Source organism: Neolamprologus multifasciatus, chromosome 6 (assembly GCF_963576455.1).
Source record: "Neolamprologus multifasciatus chromosome 6, fNeoMul1.2, whole genome shotgun sequence".
NCBI classification, from domain to species: Eukaryota; Metazoa; Chordata; class Actinopteri; order Cichliformes; family Cichlidae; genus Neolamprologus; species Neolamprologus multifasciatus.
Window position 1 is genome coordinate 36,387,530 of NC_140444.1, and position 16,755 is coordinate 36,404,284.

Here is a 16,755-nt window from a genome sequence, read left to right on the forward strand (position 1 = left end):
CGTCCATGAAAACGGACATTTATGACATTAAACGGAGTTAGATGTTAGCAGGAAGTTAGCTCGCTAGCTTCTATCTAAATACAATATAGCATATCCTGACTGTGGGGTTTTGGAAACAAATTAAAATGTACAGCTCTGTTATCACTTCCAACATAAATGAAGACAGAAAACTAAACAGCAGTGACGTTTGTAGGGTTACTGAAGTTTGGCTAGCTGGTATATAACGATGTGCTACGTGACCGCTAGCGACACAGCTATGTTAGCATAATATAAACAAGCTAACTTTTTTTCCATTCGATAAAAGTTAACGTGAGTGTTCTCGGTGGTCAGGAACAAATGTAATCGCATGGCAGGATGCTGTAAAAGGACCAAACTTCAGCCAGGAGAACATCTGAGATAATCCCTCCACAATACGAGGTTAGTCATTCATATACTGCTGCATGGGCTGGGCTGTAGTTACATCCTGTGGTTTTAAAAACTGAGCTTAAATAAATGATTAGCGGTAATAAAAGCCGAGGGAGGTCAACAGTGATCAGTGACTGTTTTAGGAGCTTTTTGAGATTAAATAGAATAAAATACAAAACATTAAACATGTTAACAACACAAAAGCCATATTAAACGCAGACTACTTTAGGCCCGGAAGTAGGATTCGTCACGTCATTGCTTAACGATAGGATCATAGCCAGAACAATATGAAAAAAACATCATAATACTATGTGCTGGTATAAGAAAGCAATGGCTTCTGACAGTTACAGCTCAATATCTCACTGGTAGAAATGTTTCATCAACATACCTTTATTCTCATTGCTCATTCATCCATTCTCTGCCAGACTGCAAAAAGTATTTATAGTGGTTGTTCATGCTAAGCACACTCCCTTTACTTACCTGGAGTACTACACGTGACCTAGCCCTTTGAAATGTGACAGCCAGCAATTTGCCATCTACAATTCTGGATCCTGTCATTAGTAAATACCCCCCCCCCCCCCCAGACTCAGTCTTCATGTGTTCACAACAACAAGTTCACAACATCAAGTTTATCACCAGAAAATGTTGAGGTAAGGAGTGAAGTTTGGTTTAGATGCTTTCAGTACCATAAACCATGTGCATATAACCTGTGCCCCAGACTACATCTTTGTTTGTCTTTTTCTCATGAAGCCATGAAGAGGCAAAATTAAAAGAGGAACTAGTCACCCATCAAGCAGAAGTCTTTATCTTATCTTCATCTCCAAATGACACCAAGCCACAGCTCACCCAGCTCATGCTGGGTCATACAGCAATAGTTTATTTCCCCATATATGGTAAATGGCCTACATTTGTATAGCGCTTTACTCAGTCCCTAAGGACCCCAAAGCGCTTTACACTACATTCAGTCATTCACCCATTCACACACACATTCACACACTGGTGATGGCAAGCTACATTGTAGCCACAGCTGCCCTCGGGCGCACTGACAGAGGCGAGGCTGCCGGACACTGGCGCCACCGGGCCCTCTGACCACCACCAGTAGGCAAACATAACACATACACATGTAAAACACTGTCAATATTTTCCATATCTACTTAAGTTTTGTCTAATTTCTTCATCCATCTGTTTCCTGTTCATGTCTTTTCAGTAATCTACAGAACTATAGCCCTCACGTCTGAAGTCATGAAGTGTTTTGAGCGGAAAGTGTCGCAGCACACCAGAAACTGTCTATCCCCCTCCCTCGACCCCTACCAGTTTGCTTACAGAGCAAATAGGTCAACCTAGGACACCATCACCATCACCGCACACAGAGGCTGAGCCATCTGGAGAACAGGAAGAACTAAGTGAGGATGCTCTTCATGTGCTACAGCTCAGCATCAACACCATAAGCCTATATTTATTTTGTTTCCTCTCACGTAATGAAAAGCAGAAACATGCTGTTTGATAAGACTCACTTATAATCCTGCACTGAATTCTTTTTGTTGCTCCCATCATGAGCAAAACGTGACAGAAAAAAACCATGAACAATAGCTGCTTTTACTAAAACAGAGGAGACACAAGGTTTCAGAAACAACTGAGGCAATGCAGAGACACAGAGTTATGAAAATGAGTCACTGTGGGTTATTGCATGTTATTTATTGTAGGTCTTATCCTTGTGTTAATCAGTATATTCTGCTTTTATGGCATATTATGACCAAGAAGTCTAATAAGTGTTTTGAGAGCAATGATGCAAACAGGTCGTAGTATGCACAAGAGATAGAGAAGGATTTCTTAATTTATATCTGTTATGCTGTCATCATTTCTGTTCAATTGTTTTCTGTTTGAACTCCCAAAGCAAAACATTTTCTCTTCCTAAACTTAAATTGTTTAAAAATGTCTGCAAATTACTTTAGAAATTTAAAGTAATCTGTGAAATCCTAAAAAGCTGATTCTGTTCATGTGGACAAAACATTTTTAGTGGGAGAAACATTTCCTGTTAAATCCAGAATTGAATTCAAAATCCTGCTCCTCACATACAAGGTCTTAAATAATCAGGCCCCATCTTATCTTAATGACCTTGTAGTACCATATCACCCTATTAGAGCACTTCGCTCTCGCTCTGCAGGCCTACTTGTTGTTCCTAGAGTATTTAAAAGTAGAATGGGAGGCAGAGCCTTCAGTTTTCAGGCCCCTCTTCTGTGGAACCAGCTTCCAGTTTGGATTCAGGAGACAGACACTATCTCTACTTTTAAGATTAGGCTTAAAACTTTCCTTTTTGCTAAAGCATATAGTTAGGGCTGGACCAGGTGACCCTGAATCCTCCCCTAGTTATGCTGCTATAGACGTAGGCTGCCGGGGATTCCCATGATGCATTGAGTTTTTCCTTTCCAGTCACCTTTCTCGCTCACTATGTATTAATAGACCTCTCTGTATTGAATCATATCTGTTACTAATCTCTGTCTCTCTTCCACAGCATGTCTTTATCCTGTCTTCCTTCTCTCACCCCAACCGGTCGCAGCAGATGGCCCCGCCCCTCCCTGAGCCTGGTTCTGCCGGAGGTTTCTTCCTGTTAAAAGGGAGTTTTTCCTTCCCACTGTCGCCAGAGTGCTTGCTCATAGGGGGTCATATGATTGTTGGGTTTTTCTCTGTATCTATGAAGCGCCTTGAGGCGACTTTTGTTGTGATTTGGCGCTATATAAATAAAATTGAATTGAATTGAATTGAATTCATCACTCATCCTAGTGATGAGTCCTTACAGTGAAAATATATAAATATGATTCCAGCAGCAAACAGAGAAAACAAAATTAACATTTCTTCAAAAAATGATGCACTGTAACTGCAATAACACCTCGCATGTCCATAGCTTCTTTTCCAGCTTTTAGTTTAGCTATTATCTTTATCTCTGTTTTCTGTGCATTGTTCTCTGCATCTCTGCAAAAACATCTTAGTCATGATGTGGCCAAAAACCTAAATGTTTTCTTCCTCTTTAGTTGAATTTCTCTCTTTCTGTTATTTTTTTCTCCTCCAAAATGAAGATGACAAATAAAAAAGCAGTTTTTTTCTATTATCACATACTGATTTCATAGTTTTCTACAGACATGTTCAAATATGGTTATGGTGTGCCTACCAGGGGGTGGTCACTTTGTTCTCTATAAAAAACCAAAACTTCCCCGGTACTGTGTCTATGTTTTTAGCATCTCCCTTTTACACACTTGAAATTAACCAGGAGGTGTGTGCATCGTCTCTTTTTCCAAGAAAGGTAAAGCAATAAAGTTGTTTGCTCTTAGATTTTTAAAATTTTTGCTGGTAAAAATCAAGCTGTTCAACTACTTTTTGTCATTCTCTGTTTTTGTCACCTGTTGGTAATTTCCTTGATTAATATTTTTATGAAACAAAATTTCAAAGAAAGTGCAAAACCGGAATAAAAATGCGATAAACACCATCAATGAAAAGCTGAAAGCTTGTATGCTTTGCATTTCTGCATAAAAAACTGTTTGTCAAGTATTGCAAACTGATTGTTCTGTAAACTGATGAATTAATTTATAAACTAACTATTGATCTACATAAAAAGGTCTATTTGTGTTATTTCAACAGGGGGTTATAACCAGAAGTAGCTGGCAACACATGTGAAGGTAAGTGAGGCATCTCGATATCATGTTAAATGTTTGTGTTGTTTCCTTAAAACATTCACTTGGTTTAATTGTTATGATTGTCATAGTTTATTGGTTAAGACACAACAGTTTTGTTTGTGAAAACCACTGTGTTGTTAAATCTGATCTGATTAGATGGCTGGCCTGTGCTGGCTGGTGATGGTGCCAGCCTTCTTCCTGTCTCCTCCAAACATTTTGGCCGCTGTAAACCAGGACTGGCTCACGGACATTGTAGCAGCCGTCAAGAACAAGTGAGTTGACAAAAGGTTTTTATGTGTGATATTATATCTAATCACTGCTCTTCTAATCTGCTAGTGCTATTATCGATCTGTTGAGTCACCTGAAGGCAAGACATCTCTCTATGACTTCAGCTTTTATTTCATGTATAGTTGTAATACAAAGTATGTGACTTTATTTTACAGTGCGGTTTTTCTGTTGTTTAAAGCAGCGGTCCCCAACCCCCGGGCCTCAGACCGGTACCGGTCCGTGAGTCGTTTGGTACCGGGCCGCGAGAGTTGAGGCTCAGGTGTGAAATGTATAGTTTTCAGGGTTTTTATCGGTTTTCAGCGTTATTTTGTTATCGTTAACTCAGTTTTCCTGAATCTTTTCACGCGTGTTATGAATAACTCTTCTATTTTTCAGTAGCGGTACTAGATTTATTTTGTTGTATATTTCTGTGACACCTTAAAGGCCGGTCCGTGAAAATATTGTCGGGCATAAACCGGTCGATGGCGCAAAAAAGGTTGGGGACCGCTGGTATAAAGTGATTATAATGAGCTTTAAATCCTAATAAAAGATTATTATTATTATTAGTAGTATTATTATTATTATTATTATTTATTAATTTGCAATAGTATGTTTTAGTTTAATAATGATATCACTATTATTATTATTAATAGTGATACTAGTAAGTAATTATTAATGAAAATCTATAGTAATAGTATATATAGAATACAATGTACACGTACAACAAAATTATGGGTGCTCCATGTCAAGTGTGCAGGAATAACATCTAATTATTAGACAGCAGGAATAAATAGCAAACAAGAGACATATAAACAAAAATAACTTTGGAGAATAAAATAATTGCAAAGTGCTTGTAAGTAGTGCAAAGTAAGATTTGGTCTGAATAAAGTCCATGTGAGTGGCCTGAGTGATGAGGGTTACTCAGACTGGTGAGCTGGGTGGATTGTTAACGGTACGAATGATCCTTTGGAAGAAGCTGTTTATGAGTCTCGGATTGTGAGTGTGAGACCTGATTGACCTGAGGCCAGGGCTGGACTGAGACAAAAAATCGTCCCGGGCATTTAGAGACCAGCCCACCAGGTATTATAGGAAAAGCCATGAAGCCTTTGAATGAAAACAAACGCCGTTGTAACAGTGATGTACGCTGTCTTGTTGGTATATGTATGATTTCTATACATTTTATATCAGATAAAAACTTTGGTTTTAAGATTCAGACAATTATTTATTAAAAGTGAGACATTTTAAATGAGAATAAGAAAGAAAAGTATTTCTTTGTGGCCCCCTCTCCCTGTTAATGCCCTACCTGGCCCCCCTGGCAAAACTTTGCTAGATCCGCCACTGCACAGTTACCAGCTGTCAGCTACATAAAAAAGGATCCTGGTGTTATTTGTCTCTCAGAAACAGTTGATAACTTCCCTTCAACTCATTCATGTGACCTAAAAGGTAAACCTGTTTCTCCATCACCTGTTCAGCTCTGATGATTCAGTAAGGACATCTCCTGGTTTCATCTTCATGTTTCCCTCTCACCACATATCTAAACCAACATCATGACCAGCAGCTTTACAGCTGTGGCTCCAGCAAACATCAGCTGATACTAGAAATTAATATTAAATAAATTCTAACAACAGCTGATCAAGCTTAAACGTGCTGCTGTTGTTTAGCACGACATCCGCTGGTTTCCTCTTTCTGGCGCAAAGTGGGCGATAAACAAACAAGAGAGACGGGACTTGCACCTGAAATACAGATCAGCTGATCATTGATCAGTTTCATGATTGAAGTAGCAACAGGAGAGGGAGGGGAGAGAACGAGAGAAGAAGAGGCAGCTGACACCGTAAAGAAAACTAAAAATCACCATCGGCCGATGGCCAGTCCAGCTATGCCTCAGGTTATATATAGTAGATCAATAATTGGACTCCGAGGTTGCTCAGGGTCTTTTGTTATTCATTAGAATAAAATGTACCATAAAATGAACTTGTTTTTTAATATGGAACTTTTAAAAAAAGAGAAAAAAAGAATTTGATGCAGAGGATTGCTTGTTATGTCTAGTGTCCCATTAGTGTCCCATAAAATACATTTTAATCATCTGTGTGAGGCATTTATGGCTCTTTTTTTCTTGTTCCCTGGTACACTCAAGACACTCAATGCAAAATATACTTTTACAACTCACTGACAAAGCCCAGATCATCACTGGTAGTCCGAATTTAGTGTGCAGTTTATACTTATTATATTATATTTTTGGCAGGTATGAACTAGGTGATTCCTTCAGCGTGGCTTTGAACATCCCACAGAATCAAGATCCAAGCAGTCTCCAAGACGTCCTTCAGAATGACCCAGCAGACAGAGTGAGAGGAGCCATTTCACAGGACCAAGTGTACAAAGGCACCAGGGTGGTGGCAGCAACACAGTCACAGGCACTATCACATGTTCTTCATAACATACAACCATTCATAAAAAGTAGTGAGGGTAACGTTCTCGTCATCTACTCTGAAAACTCTCCAATTTCAAATGACAAAGGTATCACTTTGATCATTAGTGATATCACTCATAACTGGAGCGGTTATGCGTTTGTTTTTTCTAATGTAGCTGATGTTCCTGCTTCAGACACATCTCAGCTGACTCAATCATTTAAGCATCTTGAGATTACCAAACTTGGGCTTAACAACATATATCGTTGTTATGCACCTCCAGATGATGCTTTTCAGTGCACAAGATGCTCCTCGGGGGGAGATGTTACACCCACATGTGTTGCAAACACAGCCCTGTCAAGTCAAGAACAAGGTACAGATGTAGAAACACCTAAACCAGGCCTTGACACTGGTCTATTCAATGACATAGGCAATGACATAGGCACGGGTATAGGCACTGGTATAGGGACTGACATAGGCACTGACATAGGCAGTGGGATATCTCCAGGCTCAGGTAGGGGAAAAGAGGGTCAAATGAGCAAGTGCAAAGGAAATCAAAGAGGAAGCTTCAAACGCAGGGGAGGCAGCAAGCTTAGAGGAGGAGGTCGATGTAAAAAAAGAAGCAAGCTTAGACGAGGAGGTAGACGTAGAAAAGGAAGCAAGCTTAGACGAGGAGGTAGACGTGGAAAAGGCAGCAAGCTTAGACGAGGAGGTAGACGTCGAAAAGGCAGCAAGCTTAGACGAGGAGGTAGACGTAAAAAAGGAAGCAAGCTTAGACGAGGAGGTAGACGTAGAAAAGGAAGCAAGCTTAGACGAGGAGGCCGACGTAGAAAAGGCAGCAAGCTTAGACGCGGAGGTAGACGTAGAGGGAAATGGGGGATGGCATGGTTAAGGTAAAACAGGTCTGTCAAAGCCTCAAACTCTGACAAGCAACCCAGTGAAGCTGGGAAGATCCTCTGAGAAACTGCATTATTTTTCCTTTTCGTAGATTTAGTTGTTGTTTTTTATGCTAGCATAACTCTTATTTTTTGGCCTTTATAAACAAAATAACTTGCTTTCGAACTTGTCAGTGAGTTAATATGATCATGTCCCACGTCACCTGCTGTTTAAACCTTCAAGGAGCTGCCAGAAAATGTTGGTTTTAAAAAAGAGTAAAATACATTTGAAAATAATAAAAAGAAACATGACACTAGAAATTAAAAGAATATGTCCACTTCACGAATTTTACAACCTTTTAATGATTTAATGAGCTTTTGTGAAACATTCTTACAGATCTGTGGTAGGAGCAATCGACTTGAAACTTTTGTCTTGAATCATGAATTGGAGTCACAAAACAGGGACTTTGAAGAGATTTGACTACTATTTCATTTGGTCAAAGATTAAACATTATCAAAACTTTAATGTTCTGCTCTTCCTGATTAAAGCTTGGCTTGGCATGCATTCTGGTCTCTGTGTCAATTATTTGGAAACTCCTGTGTTATGGTACCATTAGACTTGCTTTGATAAATAAAGGACTGCACAAGCTAGAACTTTCTGGACATCCTGAAACCAAATTCTCTGAACTATTGCTCATGACATTTAAAGTTATGTGTTTAATGAACAGAATAGTGCATTGCATATAACATTTAGCCATTGTATACATGTTTTCTGTTAAAGCTGTTTTATCAAAATATTACTCCTCAGTCTCTACAGTTTGTACTGACATTACTGTTTCACTTTGTATTTCTTTTTTTAGATGGACATAGTCAGACTGCAATGTGATTCAAATGAATTGAATCAATGTCTAAATGCTCTTGATTTAATAATTATGCAGCATTGCTTTTAAAATGCATTAAAGATTTAAATAAATAACACATTTTAAAAAACAGGGGATATTTCAGGCCATTTAAAAAATGTCTATATTTTCTCTTTTTTTTCTTCTTTTTTGGCCTCTCTTGACAGTCTCTCTGTAAAGAGCTCTTATCTTCTTTTCTAACTAACTGTAGATTTGTCCCTTCTTTTGCTGACACCCTTTCTAGCTCCTTGTTGCTTTCTGAAATTCTTCTCCCATCTTTGTTCCTTTCTTTTAGACATATTGTCTGTAGTTACTAGTTTAACTTTAGTTCGGTATATATTACATAAGCATGCCTGTTTCACCTTTTTCCCTTCTCAGTGAACATGGGCTCATATGTTCATAATACTCCTATTTGTGCTTATGCACACACAAATGTAGAAATCTTTTCAAATCCACACTAATGCGCACTGTCAAAACATCTGATAAAACTCAGCATGTTGCCCGTTTTAACATTTTATCTGATAAATCGTCCTTGTAACTGAAAATGATTTTTCATAATTTGTCTAGCAAAGTTTCTGATGTTCCCTTTAGGAGGCTTGGATGAAACGATACATGTCGAGCGCTGCCGTCGGAATCTGCAACTACAAGTCCCACAATGCCGTGTTGTACTGCAATTCATGTGACCACAAGAGCAAACATGGCGGAAGTAGACGCGACGAAGTCTCTGAGCAGCTTGTTAAATGGAATCGCACAGAAAGTATATTACAACAACAGCGAGATCACGGAGGAGCTGCTGAAAAGCGAGCTCTACCCCGAGATGTCGCCAGACGAGTTCACAGCTTTGCATGACAAAATGAAAGGCCTTTTAAAGGTAACGCAACACGGCACCCTGCGCTACTGATGATCCTGATGCTGAAGTGGCAGTCGAGACCAAGCAATTCTGCTCTAGCTTTCATTTCACTAATATTCACTTCAGTTTAGGAGAAAGGGTTGTGTCTGCGTGATAGTGCATGCTTGTGCCCATCCAGAAATGCACAACACGCAAACAAACGCACAAAAACGTGAGAATATCTGTTAAAACGCAACTCAGAACATTGTTCGAATGTTTCTCTCGGCCGAACGAAGAAGTCTTCATGAACACGTCTGTCAAATGAACTGTCTTTCTTTTTATGGATGAGTGTCACCATGTTTGGACTCCCAGCATTTAAAGTCAGGACCTGCTGATCCAGCTTTCTGTAGTTTGGATGCTATTTCAGTACTTTGGCCTTGGGTTGCTTCCAGTACAAGTGAAGCAAAGATTGAGTCAAATGGGTTGCTGGACTCATTGCCAGGAAGAAATTGGAAATTATTCTTTTATGTACAAGGCAACATAAGGCTAACCTATGTTGGGGGTAGGGGATGTCAGCTCCTTAACATCTGACAGCATCTTGGACCACAAGTTCTATGTTGTGAATGATGCAATTAATGGTCAGGGTTGATATTTTCACTTGGTGAGGAAAAGCCACACAACTATCAGCCCATCACTTTCATAACTACATGATGCTAAAGACAGCAGCCCTGGTGCATATAAAGCTACACAACTCATCTTTGTAGGAAATTCTGGTGTCAACAATCAGGCAAGAGGCTGACACATAGTAGGTATGTTTCTAAAAAAAAATTTAGTCGATCTCTTGATGCCCTGATGCAGACTCTTGTAACTTTAAAAAACATAACATTTGATACAGTTGTGGTCAAAATTTCACATACTCTCATCACGGTCATGGTAATTTTGGGCTTGTAATGATTTCTTTGAACTATTTTCTTCTAGGTTGAAATGATTGTGAACCATATTTGTTCAATGACTATATAAAAACATGAGAAGTCGATGTAAAAGGATACATTTAATTAGGATTTTCTCTAATACACACAGAGTCAAAAAGATACAGGGTGGGCCATTTATATGGAAACACCGTAATAACATGGGAATGGTTGGTGATATTAAAGTCCTGTTTGTGGCACATTAGTATATGTGAGGGGGCAAACTCCTCAAGATGGGTGGTGACCATTTAGAAGTCAGCCATCTTGGATACAACTTGTGTTTTTTCAATAGGAAGTGCAGAACCCCCAGCAATACTTATTAAAGCATCTAAGTGAGTGTATGTATGTATTTCAACCTGTATGTATATTTTTGACCCTGTGTGAATTTGAATTTCCTTTGGAGTTTTTCTAACTTGTGCACATAATTCTCTTGAAAAAATAAGTAATTAAAGATGTATGCCAAAATCATTCTATCCTGGAATAAGACCAGTTGAAAGAAGTCATTCAAAATCCAAAATTAACATTGCATGATGACATGATGAGAATATGTAAACTTCTGATCGCAACTCTAATGTCTTATTCCGACTGAACAAATACAGTGGCTTGCAAAAGTATTTGAACTTATATTGAACTTTTGCACATTTTGTCACATTACAGCCACAAACATGACTGATAGCTGTAATTGCAGCAAAAGGTGGTTCTACAAAGTATTGACTCAGGGGGCTGAATAATTACGCACACCCCACTTTGCAGTTATTTATTTGTAAAAAATGTTTGGAATCATGTATGATTTTCATTCCACTTCTCACGTGTTCACCACTTTGTGTTGGTCTTTCACGTGGAATTCCAATAAAATTGATTCATGTTTGTGGCTGTAATGTGACAAAATGTGCAAAAGTTCAAGGGGGCCGAATACTTTTGCAAGCCACTGTAACAGCCGTGATAAAATATCTCAAAAAATCTCATAAAAATACTGTTTAAACAGACTTATTACTCATAACTTTAAATGTTATTATGTCACTCTTTCTTTTTTCTTTTCCTCCTTTTCCTTCTATGTTTTTATTAATGAATTTTTGTTTGACTAGTGTCTTTAAATACATTTAATGTTTTTACTCCATGCTAGGCAGAAATATTCCATTAAATAACAGCTTAACACATTGTTTTCAGATAAAATAGCTGGACTGTCTTAAATTTAAAAGAATTTAAAACATTTAAAATGTATTATTATTTTTGTAATTTTTAAGGTAAGGGTGACAAACCATTTACTGGTTTGTAATTTTTCCACTGGTTCTTCTCTTTTGTCAATAGGGGGCAGCACTAACATGAATATCCTACTCAGTACCTACAATGCCCAAAATAATTGTTGTTTTTGTTGTGGAGGAGTTGGTTTTGTTGTTGTTGTTTTTTTGGAAACAAATAAAGTGCCTGTGAAATGTATTTTTCGGGGCAGATTTGGCCAAACAGGGAAAATACAAATGTTAAAAGTACAGACTGTCTAAATGTATAGAAAGACCAAATACACTGTCCAGTTAAAATGCACCCAAACTTACTTTATTCTTACTTTGGTTACATGGGGCTTCCAACTAAATGTCATGGGGAAAATACTTCTTGTTTTGGAAACAGTAAAGGTAAAAAGAAAGTACACACTCTTTAAGTTCTAATTTTATATCAAGTCATAATAAAAATAAACTGGTCCTTAAAAAGTCTTAAATGAAGCAAAGTATTTATTAATATTAGTAGTATTATATAAGTATTAAAGTAAACTGCTTGCCTTTTCATAAAAGTCACCACACGACACTGCTGTACTACAGACTTTAGAGCTCCAGGTTTGTGTTGAATTTCATCGTCCTCTTTTCTGCATCTCTCAGTCCATCGCCACAGCAGACATGGACCATGCCCAGCTGGAGGCCTTCCTCACAGCTAAGACCAAGAAACAAGGTGGTGGTGGCTTGAGCGCTGAACAGGCCGCTGCACTCTCTCGTTTCTGGAAGAGCCAACGAGTTCGAGTTAAGGAAAGTTTGGTGGCTCATAGCCGCTGGGAGCCCAGCCTCAGGGGCCTTTCCTGGAGAGTGGATCTCCAGGCTGCAGCCAGCAGACGGGGAACAGCTCACAGCGGCCCAGTCGCCCTGGTGGAGCTCGAGCTCGGCAGAACAGGACAAGTAAGCTATAGTTCCAGTTCCTTTTTTTCTTTGACACAAACTATCATTCTTAGCTTCCAAGGATGTAGTGAGGTGCTAATTTACGTTCGCCTGTTTTCATTTTTATTAAAAATAAATGTGCCACCATAATTAAAACTATAAAGTATCCTAAAAGACTTTTCTAATAGTACAATCCCATTATCTCCAAAAGTTGATTCTGTTCATCTGGACGTAGCGTTTTTAGTTTCGTCACTCATCCAAGTGACTTCTTCAGTCTCAGCTGACTGCAGGTTTCCCCAACCTTATAAACAGTGCATTTGCATAATGACTGAAACCAGCCCACTGAAGGAACAATGGGCTGGGAGGTCAGTTCCTTCATCGTAATTGTGCAAATTCTTATGACCACTGATCAAAGCCCACTGATCAATGGCCATGAGTATCATTCACAGAGAGTTGGAGAATGGCTGCAATCACAGCATTGTAAGATGGTGAAAGATGTATCCCTAGTGGGCTGGTTTCATGCATCAAGACATACAATCACATTAGAAAAACCAAAACTTTTATATAAGCCAATTAATTACGCTTCAGGATTTGAGTTTGTGGATGTTTAACAGTATTTTCTCAAAGCAGAGCTGGAGCACAAATGATCATATTTTGAAAATGACATTAGCTCAAGGGGAAAACAGTGAGGGCTATAATATGTTACAAAGGACTGAAACACTATTAAGATGCCTTTAGTGGCCTGAAATCATTAGAGATATAAATATAGGCATACTGAGTCTCAGACGCCACACAGAAAGACTGCAGACTGGATTCAAACCCAGGAACTTCTTGTTGTGGGGTATTGTACTAACCACCGCACCGCTTCTTTACTGCAGCACTCCACACATTTATGAGTTTATTGCTAGCAGTTCAAATGGACATGTCAGCGCACTTACACAACATAAAGCCAGAGGAGAGTCATGAATTGTTTTGCCCTTTCGATATGGGTGGGACGTGACTATACTCTGTCCAGTAGAGTTTGACAGCAATAGCTTTGTCATTTACTGTTATGCAACATCAACTCTAAGTACCCATTTATGATCTGACTGATATCCATTCCATAACTGGTTCTGTAACCTTTGGGGTGAAACGGAGAGGCCATTATGGAACTAACCACATGGTGGTGTCATCCTGTCTAATTAACTACTGCTGAAAGAGCAGGTTTCAGTGTGGCCGTACTGGATAGCTTTAGTGAGCCTCAGTCCCATGAGAGCTTTAAATTTACTCTGTGCCCTGAACAGTTTTAGAGCTGAAAAAAAGTTCTGTAAAATTGGTAATATTAGCTTACTTTTGTAGTGTATTCAAATGTATATTCAGATTTAGGAGAAGGAGCGTTGCCTTCTCCTTTAAATTTTGGATCACTGTTGGATATTTGCTTTTTAAACAATTCAATATTGTAATAATAGAAAAAAATCCCCAAATCTATACTGCCACAGGCACTTCTACCACTACATAAAGAGACTGTAAAGAATTTAAAAGTTGGATCATGTCTATGGCTTTGATTTTTTGCCTATGATTGATTTAAGCTGTTGTTGCTTTGTGAAGAAATCCATTTGTCAGTAAAAGTCATAGAAAATCACATTTACGTTACTATGAGCCCACATGACCATAGCAACGTGTGTGTGTGTGTCTGTCTGTGTGTGTGTGTGTGTGTGTGTGTGTGTGTAATGAGCAATGTCCAGACTACCAGGATTTCTTGTCCTCTGAGTTTCTGCAACATATACATTATATACTGCATGTATATACTGCATTATATACATGCAGCTGCATTTTTACGTGCAGCTATGATTCTTCTACCTGCAAGAACTATTCCTGTTTTATCATGAAGTACCCTTGTAGTTCTAGTTCTTGTCACATTTGGAACCAAACTAGGTATGCTCTATGTCCTCATGGACGTACAGACTGCAGTCAAATAATTGCTTTAGCACCATAGAAAGCTGATATTAATGTGTAGAGTTGATGCTGGTGTCATTTCCTATGACTTGCTGTCTGATTTAGAATCCATAATGACCTGACAGGAAGTGGATCAGTCAACCATGGTGTAAATGCCAAAGCCTGCATGACTGTTTTTCATGTATTTTGGATACAGAATGAAACCTAGTTTAAGATGGCTTAATGTGCTGTAACACTGAGCAGCTGCTGACACCGAGGAGTCTATTCAATTTGGTGTATTTTTTTCTGCAGGTTCCTAAGGTCAGAGAAAGCAGATCGGCAGACCAGAGCAGCACATACTCTCAATGTGCACAATGCCACTGAACTACTGTTCAGCAGTATTATTGCCCCATTCAAGTCAATTTAAATGTAGCTAATAAAAGCTCAAAGGCTGAGGAAGAAGGTGGAGGAGACTGGTAACTGGTGAAATGAATTGCTAAGGTGTCTTTCAAGTCTTGAATCCCAGAAAAGGCCTAATGATAGGATGCCCATCATCACTGCAGAATCCCCTGTTTTTCTTCAGCTTCACACTAGGAAGTTTTTCCATTTTTAGCTGCAATCACTGAATGATGTGCAGGGAATCTTATATTGCTTCCTTCAGTAATTATTTATTGATTAAGAAGTAGACTGAATCATTGTTTTGGAAAATAATATTTAAATTCTTTTTGGAAATATCATTAGTTGCTGACCCGTTATGTTCAATCCGTTCACCGGCCTCTAACACCTCCGTTCTTTTGTCTTTCTCAGGACTCAGAGTTTGTGTGTCTGGAGTTTGATGAAACCAAAGTCAATCAAGTGTTGAAGAAGATGGCTGACATCCAGGAGAGCATCGACAGAATTGTTCACAGTACCTGAAAGTACTTCCTGAAAGTTTATCTCAAACAGCAGAGACGGAAAGATAACTGTGACTAAGAGCGCAATGTTGAGGCATAGTTTTTCCACTTGCTCACAGATTTATCAGAAATGAAAGTGGCGTGTACGTGTACAGATATACACACCACTATCACTTCTAGTAGATAATACTTGTGGTCGTCCTCTGAGAGTAAGTGGTCATTAAAGAAGAACTATTCCTCTTTTCGCAATGTAGTTTGCAAAGCTTTGGGATTCTGGGATTATGAGAAATAAGAAATGCGATGAAACTAAAGTGAACAAAAGCAACGTATTACAATATAATTGTAGATATTGTAAAACTAAATAAGAGGTATCCCACGTGTAATTGTTTTTTTATTATTATTAAAATGGACAGAAAGATTAAGTTGTTTTTTTTTGTTTGTTTTTACTATTAATATCTTTTTATCTCTATCACCTTCAGCATCACCTTCATGGCCATAGTGTTGGATAAAACTGTGTTTAAACTACATGTGAAGTAATAATTGGAAACTCTTTCAACTGTCTACAGCCTGACAAAACTAAATCAGAAGTGTGCAAATTTCATTAGACAGATTCAGTTATCAAATTAGGGTATTATTACATTCAGTTGTTTGTATGAACATGCTAACTGTATCTGGTAGCAAGGAGCATATTTCCCAAACAGTAATTAGCTAAAAAAAAAATTATAACTAATGCTAATCGTGACATCTTCAGTTAAAATGACTAAAGTAGATTTTTAATTGATGTAAAATAAATTACATGGGGTGTATCCTACCAGTGACTGGACAAAGCTGGACTGAAAGATAACACAGAGGCACTGATCATGGCAGCACAGGAACAAGCTCTGAGCACAAGATCCATAGAGGCTGGGGTCTATCACACCAGGCAAGACCCCAGGTGCAGGCTGTGTAAAGATGCCCCAGAGAGAATCCAGCACATAACAGCAGGGTGCAAGATGCTAGCAGGCAGGGCATACATGGAACGCCATAATCTAGTGGGCGGCATAGTGTACAGGAACATCTGTGGGACTTCCAGGTACAGACGGACATAAATGGTGGTGGCTAACCAACTGGACATAGTAGTGGTAGACAAGCAAAGGAAGACGGCCATAGTGATGGATGTAGCGAAACCGAACGACAGCAACATCAGGAAGAAGGAACATGAGAAGCTGGAGAAGTACCAGGGTCTCAGAGAAGATATGGAAGGTGAAGATAACAGTGGTCCCAGTCGTAATCGGAGCACTAGGTGCAGTGACCCCCGAGCTCCCAGGCCTCTGGTAGAGGACCCAAGCTTGAAGAACAAAGACTAATATATATACACACACACAAATATGGATAGTAATCAGGCTCTTATCATATGATGTTAGGTAAGCACAGTAAGCACAGAACAGTCCAAAGGTAAAAGGAGGAAGTCTATGTTACACAGATAAGCACTGCACAATTGTTTTTCCTCAAGCA

General features: G+C 38.9%; 2 protein-coding genes across 3 annotated transcripts; both read left to right on the plus strand.

The window, feature by feature from the left end:
• The first annotated feature begins 3,498 nt into the window (after positions 1-3,498).
• Positions 3,499-8,308, plus strand: LOC146517582 (uncharacterized). Of its 2 annotated transcripts, XM_085164052.1 has the most exons (6): positions 3,499-3,703; positions 4,039-4,076; positions 4,230-4,345; positions 6,583-7,282; positions 7,331-7,349; positions 7,494-8,308. In XM_085164052.1, exons 3-6 carry the CDS (start codon positions 4,230-4,232, stop codon positions 7,640-7,642), a joined length of 984 nt encoding a protein of 327 aa, XP_085020178.1. In that variant the 5' UTR covers positions 3,499-3,703; positions 4,039-4,076; the 3' UTR covers positions 7,643-8,308. The 2 variants fall into 2 exon arrangements, with proteins under 2 accessions (XP_085020178.1, XP_085020177.1); XM_085164051.1 differs by having other exon boundaries at positions 3,500-3,703; positions 6,583-8,300.
• Positions 8,309-9,174: 866 nt separating this feature from the next.
• commd1 (copper metabolism (Murr1) domain containing 1) lies at positions 9,175-15,698 on the plus strand. The gene is made up of 3 exons (XM_085164073.1): positions 9,175-9,390; positions 12,185-12,475; positions 15,176-15,698. Exons 1-3 carry the CDS (start codon positions 9,175-9,177, stop codon positions 15,281-15,283), a joined length of 615 nt encoding a protein of 204 aa, XP_085020199.1. The 3' UTR covers positions 15,284-15,698.
• Positions 15,699-16,755: the final 1,057 nt, after the last annotated feature.